The sequence below is a fragment of the Linderina pennispora genome, assembly GCF_002104995.1.
Source record: "Linderina pennispora strain ATCC 12442 chromosome Unknown DL89scaffold_9, whole genome shotgun sequence".
NCBI classification, from domain to species: domain Eukaryota; kingdom Fungi; phylum Kickxellomycota; class Kickxellomycetes; order Kickxellales; family Kickxellaceae; genus Linderina; species Linderina pennispora.
In genome coordinates, this window is record NW_024468257.1 from 408,449 (window position 1) to 431,905 (window position 23,457).

The window sequence follows — 23,457 nt, forward strand, 5'->3', positions numbered from 1 at the left end:
CCAATACAAGCATTTCCTCTCTCCTCGGCACAGCTTGCATGAGCTTCTTCTGGCTGGCACGCAGCCTGTGCCGCCGGAACAGGCGTAGACGCAGCAAAGTGAATGGCATCTTGTAAGGGGGCTTAAAAGTATAAAAAGAGAGTGAGTGGAGTCAAGCAGTGTTAAAAAGTGGTTCGAGTAGAAAAGCAAAGGAGCATGGCCCGTGGAAGGTAACTTATACAAGCATCACAAGGGAGGATGGCTATCAGCTGTTTTTGTTTCTTTTGGGGGACATCTGTCTTTTCGTAATGGCTTTGTAGGCTTCAGGCGCAAATCGAGCTGGGTCGAGTGGTTGTCGGACATGGCACAGAAGCGAATAAACGGAGAGGAAAATAGTGATCTGCATGAAGTTACAAGCAGCTCTTTGGGCGTGGCATTTTTTAGGCAAAGTCACGGTCGACGGGCGTTCTCCGAACCATACCTCTCCAATGGGACGGACCTGGCCAAGGATTGGGATCATGAGAGTTGCTCGGCAGGTTTCCAAAAGTGGTCCTGCTTGTTCCTGCGGAAATAAGCGTGCTGGGCAGCTCCTACTCAATCTGTCTTCTGGCGGAGGCAGGAGGTGCATGGCATGACTGGCCGATGATGGTCTCTGGGAAGAGCGAGTCACGGCTAGCTGCGGCCGGCTGGAGGCGTAGTCTCATGCGATGCAGCAATTAGATCACATTCAGATCTGTCCGCCAACGTTTTCTATATATCCTGGTTCAATATGGTTGTGGAGCATACAAATGTGGATGTAGCCATTGGCGAGTGTGTTGGCTGAGTAATTGGCCCCCTTTTGGTTTTTTTTGACAGGCCGCTTTGTGCATGGACATGCATGGGCCTCTGACAGTGCTTTGAAAGGGGGAAGCCTGTAGCGATTTTATGTTATCCAAAGCAAATAAGGTTTAGAAATGGACATGGGGGGAGCTCACAGGGTGCTGGAGATGCCAAAGCTCTGGTTATCGACGACAATCCGCGGATCATGAACTCTGGCAGCCGGCGGTGGCTGTGGCGCAGACAGCGTACGTATGCTCCAGTTGTCATTATCGACATTGCTGCTGGCGTTCAGGGGCGGGGTCAGTGTGGTGGCTCTGCTGAGAGGCACGTTGGTGTGGGAAGCAGCAGCTCAGCTCTTCATTGGCAAGGGCGTCGCTTTCTGTCTTTAAGCCGCTGGGCCAAAGTGGAGGGCAAGAAGCAGCAGAGAAGAATAGCAGTAATGGAGGCAGCAACGACACCGAGGCCGGCATACACTGGGTTCATTCAGAAGGAAGAATAGTAAGTATTAGTGATATCAAGAGTGGAGTAAAAGTGGCTTGAAAGGCGCCCTGCTCAGAGGAACTATGTTGTGGACTTGATGAGCAGCAGTGAAGTCATCGAAAATTATTTTTTCAACGGGAGCTGAGGGAAGGTGGCACATGAGTTGCCGTATAGAAGGTTCTGCACATCCTGGCCTGGTGCCAGAAAAAGCACGATGTCGACCAAGCGTGCATAGGGGGGCATCCCCTCCAATGGAGCTAATGCGCAGCAGGGGATTAGGTAAATACAGTTAACAAGATCCCGGGGGATATCATATCATGACCATGTAGACGTACGATGGTGTCCGCGGCCTATCTACTTGGACAACATGGCTGTTGCGGATGGCAGGCGGACTGGCAGTGTCTGGCGCCAAAGTGCATCCGCTGAGATTATCTGCATCGTCGCGGCACCGTGGGGACGTGCGCTCAGTCATGCCCGGGCGACTTTGGTGGATCTCGTTTTCATGTTCCGCAGGACCGAGGCAGCACAAGATACGGGTGCGCTCCGATTTTTCGGTCTTAATGTATGCAGCGATAAACAGGGCCAGCAGGAGGACACTGCCCAGGATTGGGATGATGGTTTCTGCGCCAGCCATATACGCGTCTTTATAGTACAAAAAGCAGTTGGACGGAGAGAGGGAAAGTAGCCGTTGTCAGAGTCGGGTGAAAAAGATGGCGCATTGTCAAAAGACCCCAGGTCCCTGGGGAGCGAGGTTTGTGCAGGCAGAAAAAGACCTGCGGTTTGCTCGGCGACACAAGAGGAGGAGAAACAGGTATTGATTGCCGGCGAATACAGGTGAGAATGGGTATCGTGACGAGCGGGCGAAATGTGACGGCTGGAAGGGTTGGTTGGAGGAATGGCTGTTCCTTTGATGGTCACGCGTCGGAAATGGCGGGCAAGACGGGTGTGGGGGGAAGAGTGTATGTAAGCGAAAATTCGGCCAAGCGTTTCGAGAACACAGCCTTGGAGGACGAGCGCTTGGCTGACGACGTCAGGGGGGCGGGGGATTCCACGAGGGCGACGGAGTGGCAGAATTGCAGACCTCATGTGCTGGGGTGATAGGGGAGCGACGAGTCAAGCAGGCCGATCTGATCAGCGAAAGCCAGACAGGGACCAGGAGCTGGGGTTGCATGGGCGAGAGAGGCGGGGCATTTGGGTGACGTTGCACAGCGTGGCGCCAGGAAATCAGCGGGGAAGCATGGCAGAAAGCCGCAACGCTTTCTTCTTCCAGAACTTTTATTTTTATTTTTTCCACCCTCAAATTCAAGTTGCGCGGGCGGGGACCATCTAATCAACAAGCAATGCTGGGACTCAAAGGCACAGGCGTGCTCGGACTGGTGGTAAGCGGGCTTTTGATGTGGGGGCAGCCGGTGGCAGGCGAGTACGGGATCCTGACACACGAGGTGGGCGACGGGTTCAAGTGTGCTGGCGTGTACGGCACAACAACCGAGCGGAACGGGCAGCGGTCGCGGCTGGAGATCGAGTTTCCGCCGGAGCCGCCCTCGGATATCGCAGTGGCGGTGTTCAGCTACTCGGACAGCGAGTGGATCGGGCTGACGGTGAATGACGGCAAGGTGGTAGCTGACGACTCGTCTGACCTGGCAGCGGATTCGGACGACTCGGGAAACCTGACGACGGGGGTCGTCGGTTCACGGTGTGCAATGACGAGACAATCAACATGGAGCTGTGTGGCGAGGTGGACCGCGGGCGGCCGCTGGTGGAACTACCGCGACTCGGCAGGCACTCTGCGCAAGTTCAAGTCGACGATCTACGCCGACTATGTGAAGCTGAGCCGGGCTGGCGTCGGGTACACGGCGCTGGAGGCGAAGGAGTGGGGGTATGCGCATAATGGCTCAGATGACACGGCGTGGCGGAGCAAGGCGCGCACGAGCTTCGTGGAGGGAGCGCAGCTGGACTGGAAGAGCGACGGAACACTGAAGGTGACGTATCTAATCAATGCCACCGGATACTACTGCGTGGATGCAGCCAGCACCCACGACTTCACGGCCCGCGCCGACTGGACCAATGCCCACGGGCAGCTGCCGGCGGGCGAATACCCGAAGGTGCATGTGTATGCGGTGCTGATGGGCGCGTATATTCTGATTGCCTTGGTGTGGGCGTTTATGTCGTGGCGCGTGTGGAGCGAAGTTTTGCCAGTGCAGAACCGGCTGTTTGCACTGGTGTGTCTGATGGCGGTGGATATGGGCCTGAACTTTGGCTTCTGGCAGCACTACAATGCCCATGGGGCGCCGTCGCTGGCGTACTCGGTCGCGCTGGTGGTGGTGGATGCGGGCCGCAACAGCCTGTCGTTCTTCATGCTGCTGGTGGTAGCGCTGGGGTGGGGGGTGGTGCGGCCGTCGCTGGGCAAGGCTATGATCCGGTGCACCCTGCTGGCTGGCGCCCACTTTGGCGCCGGGTGTCTGTACGGAGCCGGGATTGTGTTCCGTGACCCGCACGACGCGGGTCCACTGGGGCTGGTGTATGTGGTGCCGCTGTCATTCACCATGACTCTGTTCTACGTGTGGACGCTGAGCGCAATCATCGCCACCACGCATATGCTGATCGACCGCCAGCAGTCATACAAGCTGGCCATGTACAACCGGCTGTGGCGGCTGCTGATGCTGTCGCTGATTCTGCTGTTTGTGTACTTCGTGTTGAACGTCATGTATACCGTGTTTTATTCGCGCCCGGAGCTGGCTGACCGCACATGGAAGTGGCGGTGGTTCTGGACTGACGGCTGGCTCAACCTCGAGTACTTCGCCGTGCTGGCCACCATTCTGTTCTGGTGGCGCCCCACCACCCAAAACTACCGCTTTGGCCTCGAGGAGCTGGCGGGCGACGAGGAAGAGGCTATGCAGCGCGACCAGGCCGGCGATATGCGCGACTCGTTCGATAACCCGCGCATGGGCGAGGATCTGGAGCTTGACGTCATTGGGCAGAACCCAAAGGACGTGTCGGCCGATGACGTGCGGTTTGTGGTGGACGATGACGAGGACTCTGATGAGGAGCATGTGCGCAAGGCCGACACGCTGTTTGAAGCCCCCGCGTTCTCCGATGACGAGGACCAGGCGGCAAGCGCCAGCAGCCGCGCGGGATCTGCTGCACGCAAGGGCGCCAAAAACGACTAGACTCTAGCTATTCTCATATACAACACACATCCTCAACAATACTGACGTGTTTGTATTTTGAGTAAAAGAATAAACCTGTGAAACAATCTGTATCTCTGTCACATACGGCCTTTTATCTGTGCGTCCTGGGGTGTGCTTTGTTCCTCGTGGCTAGTCTCACGTGCCCATACACTACAATACAGTTTTTTTTTGGCCATAAGGCAGTCGGTTGATGCCACACCCCGACAGATGGGTCGATGCAGGCTGCCCGGTCTTCTCAAGCTCCATACTCGCAACAAACAGCTCCTTCTCTTCGGACTCTATTCTGCTTCACCCATGGCTTCTCCTACAACTGCCGTCAGCGACATCGAAGCACTGGTGCGCCAGTTCCGCCTGCACGAGGTCCTGAACGAGGACCCAGCCACCAAGACTGTCTGGCTGCTGGGCTCAATCGCCAGCGACACGCCCGTTGCCGGCTCCTCCGCCGCCGTCTTGACACTCGAACGCACTGCCATCTCCCCCCTTGCCCTCCGCCCCTCCACTGTGCTGCTGCCACAGCTGACCCTGGACTCGGGCGCCCTGAATGACATCTACGCGTCGGCAACAGGCACCTCCCATGCGCTCTCTCCAGACGTCCGCGTCTCGCTGATCTATCCGGCGCAGCAAAAACACATCGACAAGTACCGCCGCCAGCAGTACATGTGGATTAAAGAGACAGCTGAGATCTACGGGGCCGTGACCAGGCCGTATATTGACAACGAGCCAAAGTCGCGCATCCAGTGGGTGTACAATATCCTGGACGGCTCGGCGGAGCGCGAGCGCGTGGTGGTAGAGGACAGCGACCGGGACACGGGGTTTGTGGTGTTGCCGGACTTCAAGTGGGACGGCGTGGGCGTGGAGAGCTTGTACTTGGTGGTGATTGTGCGGCGCAAGGACATCCGGTCGCTGCGCGATCTGCGGCCGGAGCACCTGCCGATGCTGCGCAATATACGGGAGAAAGTTGGCGCCGCCGTGGACTCCGTCTATGGCGTCGCGCAAGACCAGCTGCGTATGTTTGTGCATTACCAGCCGTCGTACTACCATTTCCATGTACATGTCACCCACGTTAACTTTTCTGGCAAGGGCGTGATGGCTGGCAGAGCCCATCTGCTCGACACTATCATCGATAACATCGAGAACATTGCGCCCGACTACTACCAGAGGGCCTCGCTGTCGTTTGTGCTTGGCTCGGACGACGCATTGTGGCCACTGCTTGCTGATATGAAATAAAAAAAATAAAAAGACGTATTAACAAGTTGCGACAGCTGCTTTTCACAAAGAAAATTACAGCCGGTACCGGAAGTTCGGGTGGCGGTCGCCCAGATCCGCAATCTCCTCGGACGTCATCTGCGAGATATCCTGTGGGTTCTTCTCGCGCCTGCGATTGGAAGTCTGCAGCGACACGCGCATGGCCAGGGTGGCTACGGCGACAAACGCACATACGGCGATATTTGCTACATGTCCGGCCAGGTACCGCGGCGCATCTCTGCCCGGATACATATACGAGGCGGCGAATCCGCCAAATGCGCCAATGGCCGAGACCATGGCGGCGGCCACCGAGGTCTTTGTAGTTCCCGATTGATTCGACACGGCCCAGCCGGGCGCCGTGGGCACGACCAGAATGCTGGCGCCGTTGAAAATGCACAGGCCAACAAACCTTACGGCGCTCTGCGTCGTGGCCACGGCCATCACCAAGCCGACAATATTGAGAATCTGCGCATACACCAGCAATACGCTGCTGCTGCCGGCCCATTGCGCCAGGGTGCCCGAGAAGAACGATACCAGGAAGCTGACAAAGTTGGGAATCGCCGACATGCCCTGGCCGGCGATTCGCCCGAATCCCATTTCGACCGTGAAGATGGGCGCGAACAGCGGCCCGGTGTTGGCTGTGATATTGCCGGAAAAGCCGATCACCGACCAGGCCCAGATCCGCCAGTCCAGCAACGACCGGTAGAGCTGGCGCCGGCTGAACTCGCCGGTCTTGGCCAAAGTGCCCTGCTGCACCATGATCTTTCTGATCACCGCCTTCTCGTCCCCATCCAGGAAGCTGCACGTGGCTGGGTAATCCTTAACCATAAAGAACGCCACAACACTCCACACCAGCGACGAGCATCCGTAGAATATAAACAGGATCTGGTACGGCCGCAGCACATCCGACTTGATGCTGCCCAGTCCGGCCGCCGCCGGCCCCGCCCACATGCTGGCCAACGACGCCGAGCTGTACATCCATCCGAGCCGCCGGCTCAGCTGGTCGCGCGGATACCACGACGCATACACCGCAATCACCCCCGACGTAAACCCGGCCTCGAACATGCCAATGCAGAACCGCACCGCGATAATCCCGCCCTTGCTTTTCGCCAATGCCCCCAGTGCGCCCGTCACCGACCAGGCCGCCGCCAGAAACGAAAGCCAGAGGCTCGGCCGCACGTGCTTCAGAACGATATTGCTGGGGACTTGGAAGATCAGATACGACACGTAGAATATCGACAGCGGCACCGTCACGTCGTCCAGGTGCATGTCCGCAACCACCCCGACCGGCTTCGATTGGCTTAGCGCTACCCGGTTCAGGAAACTGAACATGTAGCCGCAGCAGATGAAGAGCGCCAGGCGCAGGTCCGTCTTGCGCAGGTACCGCTTGTAGGTCGCCTGCTCGGCTTCTGTTAGCTCGAGCTTGCCCTGCAGCTCCGGCAGACTGTCGTCCATGGCCTCCACCTTGCTAGCCGAGTCCGCGGCCTTCTCGCTGATTGACGGCTGCGTCGATGGCGGAGCCCTGTGCTCCGCCGATGTGTCGGCTTGCTGCGCCATGTGCGTTGATGAAAAGGTCCAGGGGAAGGAAATTGTGTTGGCGAACCGTGCTGAAAAACGAAAGGAGCAGGGGCTGGAGACCGGGATGGACATCGCCTGCCTTTTATACCAGCCCTCCCCTCCGCCTGTATTTATCCGGACGGGACTGTGTCAGCCGGGTGCATTAGCCCACACATCCTACGGGCCACTACAAACAAGGGATGCCTGCTCCACCCCCAAACGAAGCAAAAAAGTTGGCATAGGAGTGACATTGGCGGGAAAAAGATCAACAGCCAAGCATCAAGTGCTGCGTGAACCCTGCTGGTGCATTGTAAAAAATAAATAAATGAGAATGGAGCCGGACTGGAGCTGGACTGGCTTCCTCAGACACGCTCAAAGAAAATCACCTCACCCCAGAACCGGCCATGAGTCAACAGTCTAGCCTGCAACCAGAAGATTCTATAGCGATGGACTTGCAGCAAAAAGGCTAATGGTCCTGTGCAACCCTTCTTGCGCAAAGAGCAAACTGGTACGCGAAATGTTGGGCATCTTGCAATGGTACCATCCGGTACGATATCCCCTTTCTGGCAATCCAAGACTGCAATATACTGTACAATTAATGATTAAAAACGGCGGTCCGTCAAGTATTCGTCTCCTGGGCCAGCTGGATCCACGGCCGCCGGGCCAGCGGACATTGATCGATCTGGCTGCCCCACCACACGATCCTGTCGGCAACCGGCTCCAGGGCAAAGTTCATGACCAGCCCGGTCACCAGGATGCCCGTGTCCAGCGCCGCCGACAGCGCGTAGCTATAGTGGTGGTGCCACGCAGGCCGATACTTGCGCACCACGTAGTTGATGCCAAAGTTGACCAGGAACCACGCTGGCACCCACAGCGGCGAGATGACGGGAATCAGGCCCAGGAAATTAAGGACCACCGGCACGTGCACCTTCTGCAGCCAGCGGCAACGATGGTAGCGCCGCTGCAAGAAATGCACAGGCACCGGCAATAACAGGCCGACGAGAAAGCCCCAGAACAGCACCCGGTAGGACGATCCAAGGAACATTTTGGCGGGGCCGATTGCACCATACAGGATGCTGGCATTGTAGAATACGCTGGCGCTGCGGCATGACCACGGGTAGCCGCTGCAGAGGCCCGGCACGCTGTCCAGAAGCCGGTATGTGACCAGAAGCTCAAGCAGCACCGCAATAACAGTCGATGTTAGCTGCACGATGAACATGTGGCGGGGCGGGATCTTGGCGTAGTGGCCGAGCTTCAAGTCGCTGACCAGGCTCAGGCTCTGCGTGGTCGTGATGTACCCAAACACCTTAAACACCATGTTGGCCACGGGCCGTCCCGGCAGAATAAACCCAATCAGCATCTCGGTGATGATGTTCAGGCCGGGCTGGATATTGGTGGTCGCCTGGATGTACCCGACCGGGATTGTGAACACCACCGGAATCGCAAGCGACAAAAGGAACCCCCACCACGGCAGCCCGATGTCAAATGCCTGACATGCCACCAGCCCCATGGCACTGCTCGCCACCAGGACCACCACGAACCACCACGGCGGGATTGCACGGTACCGCGTCATCAGCTTTGCGTGAATGTCCAGTGTCTCCGCCCGCGACTGCTGGAACGCCATCCACACCTGGTGGCCGTGGTGCAGCCCAATGTACGAAATCAATGACGCCAGGCCAGCAAACCCGATGCCGTACGATAGCGCATAGACTGCAGGGATCCTGATCGGTCCTGTCTGGCGGTATGCCTCCGCGTCAAACTCGCCAGCGGGCGTGATAATCGACGACATGTTGTACAGTGCGCCACTTTCAGTGTACAGATGGTAGTCGTACATTGGCATACTGGCCGACCCCCAGAGGTTGGTGAAATAAACAACCGGCAGGGCCACCCACACAAACAGCACAAAGCCCGCCATCATATTGCACGCAACACTGAAGGGTGTCGACACCGGTCCTGCCAAGTACGCATTCGACACGGAGTTCCAGTCAAGCGTCAGCGACAAGACGCCCAGCCCCGCACGCCCACTGCCGATGATATGCATGAGCTGGCGGTTGGGGAATGCTATGCACAGAAGCGACAGCGACGACAGGCCCGGGAACAGAAACCCAGGCACGATATACCAGACTGCGCTCAGCCCGCACGCCACCCAGAAGAACCGCGCGCGGGTCCACCGCGGCACCCCGAACAGCCGGTCGGCGGGCCGGTCCGGGAAGAAACTGTTGAGGACCGATAATGCCACAAGGTTCTCGCGCCACACCATCGCCGCCGGGCGCACCAGCAATGGCTGCGCTACGCCCGCCAGCCCGTAGCCGATCAACTGTGACGACAGACAGAGAAATGCACTGGGCCAGAACCCAAAGCCCGCCCCAAACCACTTGCGCTTAATCACCACCACCTCGATTGCGTACGCGGACGAGCTGCCGGCGCTCGCAAACACCGTTATCAGCACCAGCTCTTTGAACGAGAACGGACCTGGATTCAGCGTCCATTCAAACCCCCACCCGAACACCCGCCAGGTATGCCTGGTATGCGGCAGTGCCCACGCCAGCAGCCGCCCCAGCGGATACGACAGGACCTGCACCAGGATTACTGAGAGCTTGATCGGCGCGTCGCGGAAAAAATAGTACTGGTTGGCGCTGGCCATTATGCCCAGGAAGAGTATGCCCAGTGCCCACACGCGGAATGTCAGTGAGGGCGTCGCTGGGTCGTCGTGTCGGCTGACCACCGCGCGTACCTCTGCATAGGGACTGTCCTCTATGTCGCTGTCTATCGATGGCTCTTTCTGGGTGCCCGAGATCTCGGCCATTGCGTGCTTCTCCAGGCTGCTGGTGGAGCGCATTTCAACGAGCGTCGAGTGCCGCTTCGGTACCCGGTCCTGACCACGGTATCTGTGATATTCGCATCCACATATTGTGCTCGCGTCGCAGCAGCTTTGGTGCATATTGGCGGATTCTGGCTTTGGCGATGTCCCTGGCAACTCGCGTTGTACTGGGTGTTTTGGTTCTAGCTGCAGAGTCAAAGAAGCCCCATTGCTAGGTGCTTCGTCAGAATGCATTATGTGGTCGTAAAGAGAAGCAAAAAAGAACGGACACGGGAAGGAAAGTGACGGTTGCGAAGGTGCAGACACTGCCAAGACGAGCAAAGGACTGGCGAGCAAAGGACTGGCGCGCAGTGAGCGAGAATGCATGTTTTCCTGGCTCTGTCGATACTGCCCGGCGCCAATTTTGCTCTCCCCATCTCTGCTGTAGGGAGGTCAACAGCTTGAATGCCGGCACGGCAGGTGCGCAATCCCTTATTCCTTTATTTGCTACTGCGACTTCGGACGCAAGCAACAGCCTGGGTCACATAAAATACCTCAACATACATGCCTAGGCGGGGGTGACTTTCTTCCCCGAGGCATCGCATATCTTGTGTGGCGTGCTATGCTCGGGATGACCAAAGGGAGGCAAATTCCGGATGTTCATGCATTAACATTACAGCCACCCTCGGCTGATGTAAATGGGCGCACTATATGCATGTCTATTAACTTCACCATATCCGGGTAACTGCCAGCATTCTGTATACATCACTGCATTATAACCTAGGATACATCGCAGCTAGATGCCATTTCGCTGCCATATCTGGATGTACGTGTCTGACAAAAAGATCATCTGCGGCATGATCCGCTCCATCTGCAGGTCGCGCGACTGGTACCACTGGTCGGTCGCCGCATGCCGCAAGTACACCAAGTACTGGCTCTCTGCCAGGACCGCATCATCACTACCCGAGCCCCCTACGCTCGGGTGCTGCGGCACTGGCCCGCTGCCCGACGCTGCCGGCTGTCCGTCATGGCAAATATTGGCAATCAGGTCGTATGTTCCCGCTTGCCCCTTTGCCTTTAGCCGCGCCTGCGCATCGGCAGGCAGCAGGTCGCCAAACGAGACATTGCGGATAGGGAAGTTCACCACAGTCGGGTTCTTTTCCACTGTGAACTCGTTTTTCGAGAACCGCTTTACATGGCAAATAATGTAGTTGGGCAACCTCCGCAGCTGGTAGCGCCTTGCCGACCCATTGAGCTCCACCACGGTTGAGCCGTCGTAGCGGTGCAAAAGCGTGGTTAGCGCGATCTGCGGGATGTTGACCCGACTGTCGTCGTCGTCGCCAGTAAACAATGGCTTGGGCGGTAGCTCAAGGGAAAGCGTCAGAAACGGCACTTTGATGCGCTGCACTTCTTTGGACGCATCCAGGGCTGCTGTATTGGCCTCGCTCTTGCTCATTTGTGTTTCATTGTCCATCAGCTGCGTCTCGACCTCGACTTCGCCCTGGAATGTGCTGTAGACTACGCTGCTGCCGCGTTTCTTCGATCCACCCAGATCCATATGCAGCGTGTTGAGCAGCCACATCAGAAACTCGAATGCGTCGCCCTGCGCATCCAGCCTGAAGCGCTTCTTTGACCGCGTAACAACCTCCTGGACGAATTCATGCGGGCTTGTATGCGATTTGAACGGCCGCGCATGCCACATCTTGCGCACCAGGCCGGCCATGCGCTGCACCAGTTCCGGCTTTGCATCCAGATCCTCCATCAGCAGCAGCGCGTTGCGGATCGGCGGCACATGGGCCAGAGCCTGCACAACAACGTTCATGTAGTCATTGCACTTTATCTTGTTCAGACCCGTGAACCCAACCACGAACTTTTTGCCGCCGAGATCGTACCCGCACTCGCTGACCGTGTCCAGTTTGCTCACCAGCTCTTTTGTGAACTGCGGCTGCACATTGGCTTTGATGTCGTTCAGTGACCGGTCCTTGACCTCGTAATTGTCTGGTAGAACGTATACCTTGAGCGTCTTCAGGTTGATGAATACGTGGTGGTCGTCGTTGATGCTGTGGAAGTATGCGTGCGTCTGTTTGCCACGCCCCTGGTAGTATTTGCCGCAGACGAGACACGCATACACATTGTTGTTTGACAGAGACACTGAGCACAGCTTCTCAAAGTCAAAGTCAAGGTTGGCCCGGCTGACTGTGTCGAGGTAGAGGCCCTCGATTTCGCTGGTGGGCTGGGCTGTCTCCTCAACGTACTCGTCTTCACTGTCGCCTTCCAGGCCATGTGGCGAATTTGTCCGCTGAACCTTCGACGGGGCTAGCCAACCCAAGGGTCCTCGCCAGCAGGCCGTTTATGCGCAGACATAGTATTTGAGAAATGAGTCAATTTACAGGAGAGCAAAGGAGAAAGGCGCGTGCATGGCAGGGCTCAAGAGCGACAGCCGCATTAGTTGCTGATTTACGCCAGATCAAACTGGCTTCCGGATTAGCGCCTGTTCGTGATCTGAAGCCGCAATCTTGGCTTGCGGCCAAATCTGCGCACTGCTCCTCTATTTTGTAGCTGTTTTTTTTTATCCTCTAAGCTTTCTTCAATTCGCCACCACCACCACTCCTGCCTTCGCTGCACATATAGACACATAAGCCCATGGACGGTCAGACACAACGGCCAGCGATCCGGCCTGGAACCGGCAGCCAGCCTCTGCGGCGCAAGGGATTCTACGACGATGCCCGGCTCGAGGAGGTGTATCGGCGGCGAATCGAGCGCTTGTCACACGGGCCGCCCTCGAAGCTGTCGCGGAGACTGCAGGTCATCAACTACGCCGTGATGTTCGGTAAGGAGAATTTCTGCATTTGTTTTGGTGTCTTGTAAATCGCCGCTCTAAACCAGTGCGCATGTGCCATATATACGCCGCCATCATGCGATTTCTTGCTGTCTATCGGACAGGAATCTCTAGCTAAAATTGTGCTTGCCATTGCTAGGCGTCGGATCATACATGGTGCTGTACCAGGACTTTGGCGACAAGCCGCACTGCTTCACGGGTCTGCGCAAGTGGTACTTTAACAAGATCGACTCGTTCTGGTCGCTGTCCAAAGAGGAGGAGCGCGAGCTGCGTGAGCGTGGCCAGCTAAAGTAGACTGTTGTATAGCTGGTGCTTTTGCACGTGCGTTTGTTGTGGTTAAAACTGAATATTTGCCTGCTGAGAAACCACGTCGCTGTAAGATTTCAGCAGTGTCTGCGGGTTGGGACTGGAGCGGGATTTCGCCACATGAATGTGCAGCTGGCTGGGCTGGAGGCACAGTGTTTTTGGACGTCGCTGTAGCTCCGATCATGAAAACGCAATCGTGCTTTGGAGACGGCCGGCTGCCGTCTATCCCTCCAAACTCCCCTATATGCTTTTGGGGAGAGGAGCAAGCGAGACTCGGACTGCTTTTCATAGCTGCCGATACTTAAAGGCGGTCCCGCGCGCAGTCTTGCTCCTTCTCTTTTGTTTGAAGCTTCGACTTTTCACTTCCTGTGCATCTATTTGCCGCTTCATTTCCAGCATTCATTTGGCTCCCCCTTGTTTGCCCGTGCTCCCCTCCCTTGTCTCCCGTTGCGCATTTGCTACGCCCACTCGCCCACTAAGCCATTGGGGCTCATTCAGGAGGTCTGTATCGTGTGCTGGCAGGCTTTTCTTTTTCTGCCACAGCATTCCTCTCCTTCGCTCCCAGCAATTCCACCCTGTGTGTTTCGCTCATTTACTTTTATGTGCTGCTAGTACCTGGCCCCGGCACAGCAGTTGGGCGGGGAAAAAGAGGTATGCGTTCTAGGTGTGCGTGCATACGCGAGTGTGACTGCGCGCGTGTGTTCCAAGAATCAATGTCAGAAAACGGCCATGCATGGGGGATTCTTGCGACCTTGCCTTATATGCGCGACTAGTTTGTTTACTGCCTGGGCGTTTTTGGTTTCCAGAAAAAAGGCTCAGGATTTTCGTCGACAGATGCTCCACCCCCGTGGCCACAGAGTGGGCCTGAGGATTCACATGCCCGATATGCCTGGCTAGAGAGGCCACTTGACCACTTTCTCCTCTGCTTTCCATGCTAATTGTATTTTTATCTTCTATGCTCTCCACCCGGTAGTCATGTCTACAGTATCATCACAGCCGTCGCAGCGGTCCCACACCCGCCGGTGGACCAGCGTCAGCAGTAGCACCAAATCAGGGGACACTGGATCTCCACAGGCCCACAACGCCCCAGAAGGTCCAGGTTCTTGAAGGGACTACTATTCCTGAGCACTCCCTGCTGCGGCTTAGCGGCGACGAGAACACCAACAATGTGCGTGCTCGGTCTGGCAGCGAGGACGACGTGAAAATCTCACTGGGGCTGAAAGAGGGCATTGAGCGCGCATGGAACACCGTCCTGGCCAACGTAGGAAACATCTCACTGGCATGGCAGAACGAAATTCCATACGACGGCTACTCGCCCAACGCCGTGCCCGACCCAACGCGCATTTTCGAAAACGTCCAGGCCAAAAACACCAAAACACACACAGTCAGCGTACAGGCTGGTGACGGCGAACTGAAAGTGCCTGGCAGCCAGCCCCGCCGCCGCAGACTCAAGGCCATTGTGAGGCCGCGCAGCAACACAACCGGGTCGCATGTGTCCAGTGCGCGCAGCGTGCGCTCAGATGATGTGGCAGTAGCTGCGTCGTCAAAGTTGGAGCAGCGGCCAGATGATATCCTGAAGTCGCTGACGAACGATGGCGGATTTAGCGATCATGCAGAGGAGACACGGCGCAGGAAAGAGAAGCGCACGGCGAAGAAAAAGAACAAGCGGCCGCATGCGCATACTAGGGAGGCTGGTGTTGGCAGAAGTGTTGCGAGCGTGTCAGCGGCGACTGAGCCGACGGATGACCCCGATGCTGCTGAGGAAAGCCAGTCTGCTGCTAGCAAACCAGAGCACGCCAGGCGTCCAAGCATGTCCATCCGCCTCTCTATCAGCCGGCTGCTACCACCAAAGATCCCCGGTATTGACACAACAGGCGACTCCAGTCTGCAGCCCCAAGAGTGCCCTGCGCCTCTGCCCGATAGGAAACCCAAGGATAAGCGTGCATCCTGGGCTCCACATTCCTTCAGTTCGCCGCTGCAACTTGGCCTGTCCTTGTCTGAAGTCTCCGAGGACGCACCTGGATCTGCTACAGCTACTGCACATCGCCGCACCAACAGCCTGCCATACGAGAACACGCTGGGCATTCTAACTGAAGAGACCGAGGGAGCCCAGTCACCTACTGGTGAGCAGCTTGGAGGAGTTGCTGAGCCTGCAACTTCAAATACCCACCTGCCGCCAAGCGAGACGTCTGTCCAGCAAGCACACGTGTCGGACGAGGTCCGCCTGAACAACCTAGAGGACCAGGTCTCGATGATGCTCAGTCAGTTCGGTGTCCAAACCGTGCCTCCCCACACCTCCCATGCAAGCCAATCTGCCACCCTTGGTGCAGCCGCCTGCACTAGATCTACCGAGCCAGCGCAAGATCCACTGGTTCCAGTCACCTCGCTATGCGCCTGCCTACCGTGAGCCGAGATCAGGCAAAGATGTGGTCCTCCTCGATGACGACTCGAGTGGGGCTGATAACCTAGGGGATACGGACCACTACAACATATACCGCTCTCCACGTCTCATGGCCGGTGACAGCAACATGTCTGAGTACTTTGTTTCGGGTAGCAGCGCCAGGTTGCATCGGAAGCTAACCACAGCTAGTATTGTGTCGACTGCGGTTGGGAGCACCTCATCTACATTGCACGATGGAGCGAATGCGTCGCCCCGTATGACTCGTGCTTACCGCCAGCTGCCACAGCAGCGCATCCCAGCATTTCCACATACCTCTAGTCCACACCTCACTGCGGGAGCTAATGCGACCACCGAAAGACCCATGTGTCCATATTGCCGCAGCCTCAACACCCCATGCAATCAGTTGCACTCGATCCTCGAGCGCCTTGACCAGACCGATGTTTATGTGAAGAATGTTGCACGGCATGCGACAGTCGTCGATGCCTTGCTTGCCGATCTGCGCGCCCAATCTAGCGTATTAGCAGAGACGCTTGCCTCGTCGCAAGCCCGTGCATCGAGTCTTAGCCAGACTGTCACCGACGCGATCGACCGCGCTTCACAGAACTTGCGTCGTCGCTCGGCCTCCCACGCCACTGCCCCGCAGACTACATCGGTCCACGGACCCGAGTCGGTATCGACTATGCGCAGCCGACTGGACAATTACCGCACGCTGTCAAAGAAGGCACGCGACCTTGATCTGCGCAGCCAGCTCATGGCCACAGTGGTCGAGGCACGAACGCACCAGGAGGAAACCGGCCGGAGCTTTCGTGTAGAGAACGACAAGAGCGCCCACCTGTACTCGTGGATCCAGGATGCAGTGGCTATCTCAGCACACGCAACATCAGCGTCAGAGGCAGAATTCCCGGATGGCCCGGTGCGCAGACGCCGCACTTTGGCAACGCTGGGCGAGGCTGCGTTTGACCAACCCGCGCCGATGTCGCCGAGAGAGCCCGTGTCGTCGCGGGCGTCAACAGGATCGCGGGCAAACCGGAAACCGAGGCGCAGCGGCGGAAAGCACCATCGCCACCACCGTCGCCCCATCCAGCCGATCCCAGTGCGGGCGCAGAGGATCGGCGAGCAGTGGGAGCAGCTGCAGGCGCTCATGGACGAGATGATGCTGGATGACCAGAATGAGCAGGTAGCAGCAGCAGAGCCCGCGTATGACCGAGAGCTTGCTGCCGGCATCGCTGCAGATGGACTGAAGCTCGTGCAGCGTGTGCTCAAATCCACGCTCGAATCGCTTGACAAAGTCAAAGCGCAGGGCAGCCCTGTCCAGGAACCCGCCTGCGAGAATGCTGAAATCCCTGCTATGTAACATCCATATTGCTGCAACCCCTTTAGACAAATATACAACGCATTTCGCTCAAGTACATTTCCCAAAACTGAAAAAGAACTACATCTCCAACGCCGAAATCTCAGCCTCCGACTCCTTCAGAACCCCCGTCAGCACACTATCGACCGAATTCGCCAGCGCTGCACCGCTTCCCTGCTTGGCCATCTCCTGCTGCTGCTTGTGCCATTTCGCAATTAAACTCCTATTGACCTTAATCGCCGCCTGCTGGCACTTTTTGATCGTGCCCGAGACATGCCACATCCGGATCATACACGGAGTCCGGCTGATCTGCGTAGTCAGCGTCAGGGCTGACCATATCATCTGGTAATGGTCTCGAGGTACCTTCAGAATGCCCATGTTTGTCCGCGAGCTAAAGTATTTTACCTGCGTGCCCATTACTACATGGCCGGCGCCCGAGTCGCCAAAGTTTATCTGCATCTGATCTCTGATTAGGTGGAAGATGGCTTTTGATGACAGCGCCGGCTGTTTCCGGTCTGCTTTTTGATGGCCGAGCGCCTGTTCAGCCGCAGTGTGGAACTGGATCTCAAAGCACAGGTACCGATGCTTGAATCTGACCATGTTGGAAGGTTGCGCATAGAGGGGCAAAGGATACATCGGCGCCCCGGATTTCCGCGCCATGTGGGTTCAGGTCTTGTTTATTTATAAACCAGGTGTCATTGTGGGAATGGCGCTGGCCAAATGGAGCAAGGCGGCCTTTGGCCGGAAATTTTGTGGGACTTGGCAAAGAAAAATACTAGACCACTACTACTGTTGCGTCTGCATGTAGCTGTTGAAACTAATGAACTATCTGCCAGCCTGACTCTAAACCACGTCCATTCCTTTGCTTGCGGGATCCAAGTGCCCCAGCGGACCCGAACCTTGGCCATCTCCACAGATGCTACTCCCAACCTATCGCCCATTTCTTATCACCACACGCCCCTCCGTCGCTGACACTCTCCGCTACACTACCACTGCCTAGCTGCAGGTCATAGCGATCCCTTCAGCAGGCATATGCTACCTGCTGGATCTAGATATACACGAATGCCGCAACCTGTCGTCGCCGATCTGCGGTGCAGTGGATCAGCATTTCACCATCCCGCCTTTTTCATGGACATGGACTGCGGAAGCACCTCGGCTGTACCAATGTCCACCTTTGCTGTTGCCTGCAGCCATTTTATACACTTTAATCTCAGGCAGCTGTGCGGCACGCCATGCTGCTGAATGACGAAAAAATCTTTGTATTGCCGCCCTTCCCCACAGCTCCCGATTCTCACGACGTAGAAATCAGCCACCTAGATGTAATCTATGGCGGAGTTTTTGACATGCGCTTTGGATCTTCGTCGGCTCCGGCATATACCACCTATTCTCACAGTAGCATGAGCGCTTGCCATCTCTCCAGGGTTGCAAGTGCGCGCCAAGGTATATAAGAGAGCATGCCTATATACCACCTTTCTAGAATAGCCAAGCAGCGCCCTACACTTTTGCATCTTTAGAAGTCTACCAAACGCCGTCCCCAACACTACGATGATCTCGGAACTTCTCTCTGTTTCAACGCCGCTGGCTCTCCCAGCCGTGTCGCTGGCCATAGCGGTCTATGTTGCCCTTACCATCAAGCGTGCGTTCTTTTCGCCCCTGTCCACAATTCCTGGGCCGTTTCTGAACAAGCTTTCCAACCTTCCCCTCAGGTACCACACCATGACTGGCAGTTACCACGCGTATACTACCCAGCTCCATATCAAGTATGGCGAGGTTGTTCGCATTGGCGCAGACTTCATCTCTCTGTCCAACACATCTGACACGCGTTTGGTCCTAGCCACCCATGGCTTTAGAAAGGGCCCGATCTATACAACCGGACTTTTGCTGGAAGAAAACTCGTTTGCTACAACCAACCCCGAGCTCAACAAGGTTCGCCGCCGGCAGATTGGCGATGCCTATGCCTTTCACACATTGCGGGCAGTCGAGGACTTGGTTGTTGACGCTGGTGCCAACTCGCTGATCAAGGTGTGGGACGCGGCTCTTGCAGAGCAAGGCGACAAGGCCCGCATCAACTACTTCTACTCGTTCCATCGCGCCAGCTTCGATGTGGTCGGTGCCCTTGGGTTTGGCCAGAGCTTCAATATCCTGCAGACCGGCAACACGGAGGTCATTGACCACATGCAGAATTCAATCCACCTAAAGGTGCTGTCCAGCCTCCTGCCGTTTATCTGGTCTATACCGGTGCTGTTCAAGGAAAAGAAAAAGTCGACAAAGGCCATCGTCCAGCTTATCCGCGATACCATTGACATGCGCAAGAAGCTGGTCAGCGAGACTGGCAAGCCACCGCGGATCGACGTGTTGCAAAAGATGGTTGATGCCAAGGACCCGGTCACAGGCGAGATCCTCGGCAATGAGAGCTTGATTTCGGAGATCTTCCTGATGCTCATTGCTGGCACTGACACCACCAGCAACACGCTGTCATGGGTTATGATGCAGCTGATGCACTACCCGGAGGTGTACCGCCGCGTCACTGAGGAAATACGCACAACATTCCCGGACACCTCGCAAACAATTTCGTTTAATGAGGCCAGGTCCAAGCTCCCGTATCTCTCAGCAGTCATCCATGAGACCATGCGCATCAATCCGTCCGTTGGTGGCTTCCTTCCACGCTGCGTTCCGGCAGAGGGTGCAACAATTCAGGGACACCACATCCCAGCTGGTACACAGATCTGCATTACTATTACTGCTTGCCAGCACAACCCTCAGATGTGGAAGAACCCGGAGGTGTTTGACCCCGAGCGCTTCCTTGGCCCTGACGTTACCGAAAGATTGAAGGATGTGCTGACATTCAGCTCGGGTGTTCGAGTTTGTATCGGCCGTAACCTTGCCTGGGTTGAGCTCTACACCGTTCTTGCCAATGTCTTGCGCAGGTACGATTTTGAATTGCCCGAGAATGCGCCGTATGGCCCACACAAGCTCAGCGACAAGGGAGTTCCGGCCGAGATTCCTGGCGAATCGTTTATTGTCACATCTCCTGTAAATCCGAAGGACAACTGCTGGGTCAAGATTTCGCATGCCAAAGCATAGCGTGTTTGCATCAATAAATGTTGTCTTGAAGCCTCAGACCATACGGCGATTTATTAGCCAGCATGTCCGTTAATTGCTGCTGGTTTGACAAACAGGGGCCACCCCTTGTGCGTAGGCAAATTTCCGGAGCACCGCCGGCACTATAAACTACTGAAAATGGTATTTTTGCGGCGTGACCATTGTTCAAGTACACACATGTGAAATTGTTGCTCGCTGTTGCCAGCAGTAAACTGTCTTGACTAGAAACGCCAAAGGGTGCCGCGGCTATTAGTGTGCCTTTCCTTCCTTTCGACTCCTCCACCACTTATTTTCTCTAACCACCCTTGGCTCATATTTCACCATGCTATTCGATATGGATTACCAGGCAATCTCGTCGTCTCTGATCGCCCCAGTAGCAGCATTGGCCATTGCTATTTATGTAGCGTCTGCTATCAGGCACGCATTCTTCTCGCCGCTCTCGAGTATACCTGGTCCGGTCATAAACAAGTTTTCCAGTCTGCCGCTGCTGTTCAAAGTTATGACCGGCCAGTACCACGCATATTCGACAGAGCTGCATGCGAAATACGGCGAGATTGTGCGCATCGGCGCCAGCTACGTGTCCCTGTCCAACACATCGGATACACGGCTTGTCCTTGCCACCCACGGGTTTAAGAAGGGAGTGGCGTATACCAAGGGCCAGCTGACAAAGCAGAACTCATTCTCGACTGTTGATCCAGAGTTCAACAAAGTGCGGCGGCGCCAGATTGGAGATACCTTTGCGATGCACACACTACGGGGTATCGAGGACCTGGTTGTTGGTGCGGGTGCTAACTCGCTGATCAAGGCGTGGGATGCCGAGATTTCCAAGCAAGGAGGAGCAGCAAGAGTCAACTACTTTTATGCACTACATCGCATGGGTTTTGACGTGATCGGTGCGGTTGGGTTTGGCCAGAACTTCAACATTCTGCAGACAGGCAACACGGAAGTAATTGACAATATGCAGAGCATGATGCACTTGAAGTCAATAATCACTGTGCTGCCATTTGTCAACCGGGTTCCATGGCTATTCCCAAAGCTGAAGAAGTCTGCGCAATCACTTTTAGACTTCATTGGCGGCGCAATCAGGATGCGCAGACAGCTTATTGAAACGACAGGTGCCCCACCACGGGTTGACATCCTGCAAAAGATGATTGATGCCAGCGATCCGGCGACGGGCCAGATTCTCGATGGAGATAACCTCGTATCTGAAGTTGGACTGATGCTGATTGCTGGAACAGACACCACCAGCAACACGCTGTCGTATACGCTTACACATCTGCTCCACAACCCTGGTGTCTACAGGCGGGCAACGGAGGAGGTACGCAGTGTATTCCCTGATGCCTCGCAAACGATTTCGTTTAATGACGCTAAATCCAAGCTGCCCTATCTCTCAGCAGTAATCCACGAGGCTATGCGATTGAATCCATCCGTGTCTGGCTTGCTACCACGCCAGCTTCCGGCTGATGGGGCAACGATCCAAGGCCATCACATCCCGAAGGACGCACAAATATGCATATCTGTTTTTGCCTGTCAGCGCAATCCGCGGACTTGGGATAACCCCAATGTGTTCGACCCAGAGCGTTTTCTTGGCACCGACTTAGCTGAGAAGTTGAAGGATGTGCTGACTTTCAGCTCGGGTGTTCGGGTCTGTATCGGACAAAACCTCGCCTGGGTTGAGATCTATACGGTTCTTGCCAACATTCTGCGCAGGTACAACTTCTCGCTGCCCGAGGACGCCCCATATGGCCCTCACAGACTGAACAGGCTTGGTGTTCCGGTCGAGATCCCAGCCGCTTCATTTATCGTTACCGGTCCGAGGAATCCAAAAGACAACTGCTGCGTCAGCATTACTCTTGCTGCGGCTTGATCACTGGACCGTCTCTAACGCACAATCTTTTACCTATATATAGGATTTTATAGTCCAAAAAATGTCCAACTGTCCGGTAAAACCTTTTTAGTTGGTTAAAACATAAAACTCTTAAGCTTCAACACGGGTTTGAGTGACTTGCTCTGTAAACTCCTTTTTATCTTGTGTGGCATCTGACCTCATCGGTGAAACCAGGGTGACAAGCTGGTATTGTAGTGGTCACAGGTCTCCACTAGATATCTCCATTGGTTCAACGCAAGAGCTGCTCTCATTGTCGGTCGGCCTGATAACTTCCATGGCATCACCATGGCGGTCATCACCGGCTGCGCAACACTCAGGATATTTATTTATGAGCACCTATTGAATAAGGCCATATAGCTCTTCTAGCGGTCATGCAATATTTGTGGGTTTATTTTACAAATTAATTTGTCTTATGAACATGCGTAAGCAGTAGTATTTGGGCCACAATGGATCCAGTCTGTATAGACTGATTCAAGAGACTGTATCAGTGCTAAGGGCCCCAAGAACCATGCAAGCCAGATCATTTTTAATAAAAAGTTCTTAATGCTATGCATACGCAATAAAGCAAAGCTGAACAGCATCATTTCTCTTCTTACTTGCCTATTGAATTTCTCAAATGAATATTACCCGCAGCACTACTGTCATAAAGACATCACTTGGTGGTATTGGCTTCCGTGATTCTATGTTGCCCCGCCTAGAGCAATTTGTACACAGCGTCAATATCATCAAAGAGCATACATACATGCTTGCACGATGGATATTACTCCATCAACTAGCTGACGATGATGCTTTTGACCCTGCAATATTTGTGAAAAAGGGAATCTTTCATTCAATTTATTTATTTATATATCACAATTTGAAGGCAAAGGCAGCCATGTCTGCCGAGGATTTCGTCAACTGGAAGGACAGGTCAGAACTGTCGAGCGCAGATTTCGGTGATGTAGTTAGATACCATATTTATGATTATCTATTGCATAATGGCGATATCGAGCTACATGGTGTACGTGAAATGAATCAAGTAGCAACATACGTGGATGCCGAGCTGATGACAGCATACAAGAGCAACATTGTGTTGCACTATGGCACTTGCCTACAGCGGATTCTGGCCAAATTGATTGATATTTGCAGCCGCAAAAACACACTGCACAGTACAATGGGCAATGTGTCCAAGGCTGAGTTCAATAACGCATGTCAAGTGTGTATTTATACACCTGCACAGAAGCTCCGCCAGGCAGTTGCCTCTAGGCACCCTGATCTCAGTGTGCTCACCCTACCGATGCTTGCAATCTACAACAAGCTGGCACCAGTCCTTAATGCCTATGATGCCAAGTACAGATTCGCCAAAGACAGCCGATACTATGATGCCAAGGCAAATCCACTTAAGCATCTGCGTGCATATATTCGCTTATGCCAGCTTATTGAGAATGAGCAGCTTGGCAAGTCTCCCCCCAATGCCTGCCTCTGCGGACATCATGGATCCCAGGCCATGTGCGCTTAGACAA

General features: G+C 55.3%; 12 protein-coding genes across 12 annotated transcripts; 7 read left to right on the top strand and 5 right to left on the bottom strand.

Annotated features, from left to right (window-relative positions):
* Positions 1–882: 882 nt before the first annotated feature.
* Positions 883–1,912, bottom strand: DL89DRAFT_323529 (uncharacterized protein; the record flags this gene model as incomplete). Its single annotated transcript, XM_040891395.1, has 2 exons — positions 883–1,112; positions 1,614–1,912. 2 exons carry the CDS (start codon positions 1,910–1,912, stop codon positions 950–952), a joined length of 462 nt encoding a protein of 153 aa, XP_040742421.1. The 3' UTR covers positions 883–949.
* A 1,351-nt stretch (positions 1,913–3,263) lies between these two features.
* Positions 3,264–4,184, top strand: DL89DRAFT_202003 (transmembrane receptor; the record flags this gene model as incomplete). Its single annotated transcript, XM_040883991.1, has 1 exon — positions 3,264–4,184. A coding segment is annotated over one exon (921 nt), but the record flags the coding sequence as incomplete, so codon positions are not given.
* Positions 4,185–4,760: 576 nt separating this feature from the next.
* On the top strand, positions 4,761–5,715 carry DL89DRAFT_293863 (uncharacterized protein; the record flags this gene model as incomplete). The annotated part of the gene is made up of 2 exons (XM_040890435.1): positions 4,761–5,642; positions 5,707–5,715. 2 exons carry the CDS (start codon positions 4,761–4,763, stop codon positions 5,713–5,715), a joined length of 891 nt encoding a protein of 296 aa, XP_040742423.1.
* On the bottom strand, positions 5,713–7,320 carry DL89DRAFT_268432 (MFS general substrate transporter). Its single transcript, XM_040887925.1, has one exon. It carries the CDS (start codon positions 7,266–7,268, stop codon positions 5,748–5,750), a length of 1,521 nt encoding a protein of 506 aa, XP_040742424.1. The 5' UTR covers positions 7,269–7,320; the 3' UTR covers positions 5,713–5,747.
* A 567-nt stretch (positions 7,321–7,887) lies between these two features.
* Positions 7,888–10,074, bottom strand: DL89DRAFT_247618 (oligopeptide transporter 7-like protein; the record flags this gene model as incomplete). Its single annotated transcript, XM_040885132.1, has 1 exon — positions 7,888–10,074. The coding sequence occupies one exon, from the start codon at positions 10,072–10,074 to the stop codon at positions 7,888–7,890; it is 2,187 nt and encodes a 728-aa protein (XP_040742425.1).
* A 790-nt stretch (positions 10,075–10,864) lies between these two features.
* DL89DRAFT_293866 (cysteine proteinase) lies at positions 10,865–12,432 on the bottom strand (the record flags this gene model as incomplete). Its single annotated transcript, XM_040890436.1, has 2 exons — positions 10,865–12,367; positions 12,394–12,432. 2 exons carry the CDS (start codon positions 12,430–12,432, stop codon positions 10,865–10,867), a joined length of 1,542 nt encoding a protein of 513 aa, XP_040742426.1.
* A 279-nt stretch (positions 12,433–12,711) lies between these two features.
* DL89DRAFT_323535 (uncharacterized protein) lies at positions 12,712–13,269 on the top strand (the record flags this gene model as incomplete). The annotated part of the gene is made up of 2 exons (XM_040891396.1): positions 12,712–12,898; positions 13,047–13,269. The coding sequence occupies 2 exons, from the start codon at positions 12,712–12,714 to the stop codon at positions 13,199–13,201; spliced, it is 342 nt and encodes a 113-aa protein (XP_040742427.1). The 3' UTR covers positions 13,202–13,269.
* On the top strand, positions 13,116–14,111 carry DL89DRAFT_181326 (uncharacterized protein). Its single transcript, XM_040883899.1, has one exon. It carries the CDS (start codon positions 13,338–13,340, stop codon positions 13,875–13,877), a length of 540 nt encoding a protein of 179 aa, XP_040742428.1. The 5' UTR covers positions 13,116–13,337; the 3' UTR covers positions 13,878–14,111.
* Positions 14,112–15,408: 1,297 nt separating this feature from the next.
* DL89DRAFT_181343 (uncharacterized protein) lies at positions 15,409–17,036 on the top strand. Its single transcript, XM_040883900.1, has one exon. The coding sequence runs from the start codon at positions 15,514–15,516 to the stop codon at positions 16,966–16,968; it is 1,455 nt and encodes a 484-aa protein (XP_040742429.1). The 5' UTR covers positions 15,409–15,513; the 3' UTR covers positions 16,969–17,036.
* Positions 17,001–17,952, bottom strand: DL89DRAFT_268434 (uncharacterized protein). Its single transcript, XM_040887926.1, has 3 exons — positions 17,747–17,952; positions 17,600–17,700; positions 17,001–17,550 (listed from the first exon to the last, which is right to left on the bottom strand). Exons 1-3 carry the CDS (start codon positions 17,904–17,906, stop codon positions 17,047–17,049), a joined length of 765 nt encoding a protein of 254 aa, XP_040742430.1. The 5' UTR covers positions 17,907–17,952; the 3' UTR covers positions 17,001–17,046.
* A 558-nt stretch (positions 17,953–18,510) lies between these two features.
* DL89DRAFT_247624 (cytochrome P450) lies at positions 18,511–20,049 on the top strand (the record flags this gene model as incomplete). The annotated part of the gene is made up of 1 exon (XM_040885133.1): positions 18,511–20,049. The coding sequence occupies one exon, from the start codon at positions 18,511–18,513 to the stop codon at positions 20,047–20,049; it is 1,539 nt and encodes a 512-aa protein (XP_040742431.1).
* A 286-nt stretch (positions 20,050–20,335) lies between these two features.
* Positions 20,336–22,056, top strand: DL89DRAFT_268435 (cytochrome P450). The gene has a single exon (XM_040887927.1). It carries the CDS (start codon positions 20,390–20,392, stop codon positions 21,932–21,934), a length of 1,545 nt encoding a protein of 514 aa, XP_040742432.1. The 5' UTR covers positions 20,336–20,389; the 3' UTR covers positions 21,935–22,056.
* Positions 22,057–23,457: the final 1,401 nt, after the last annotated feature.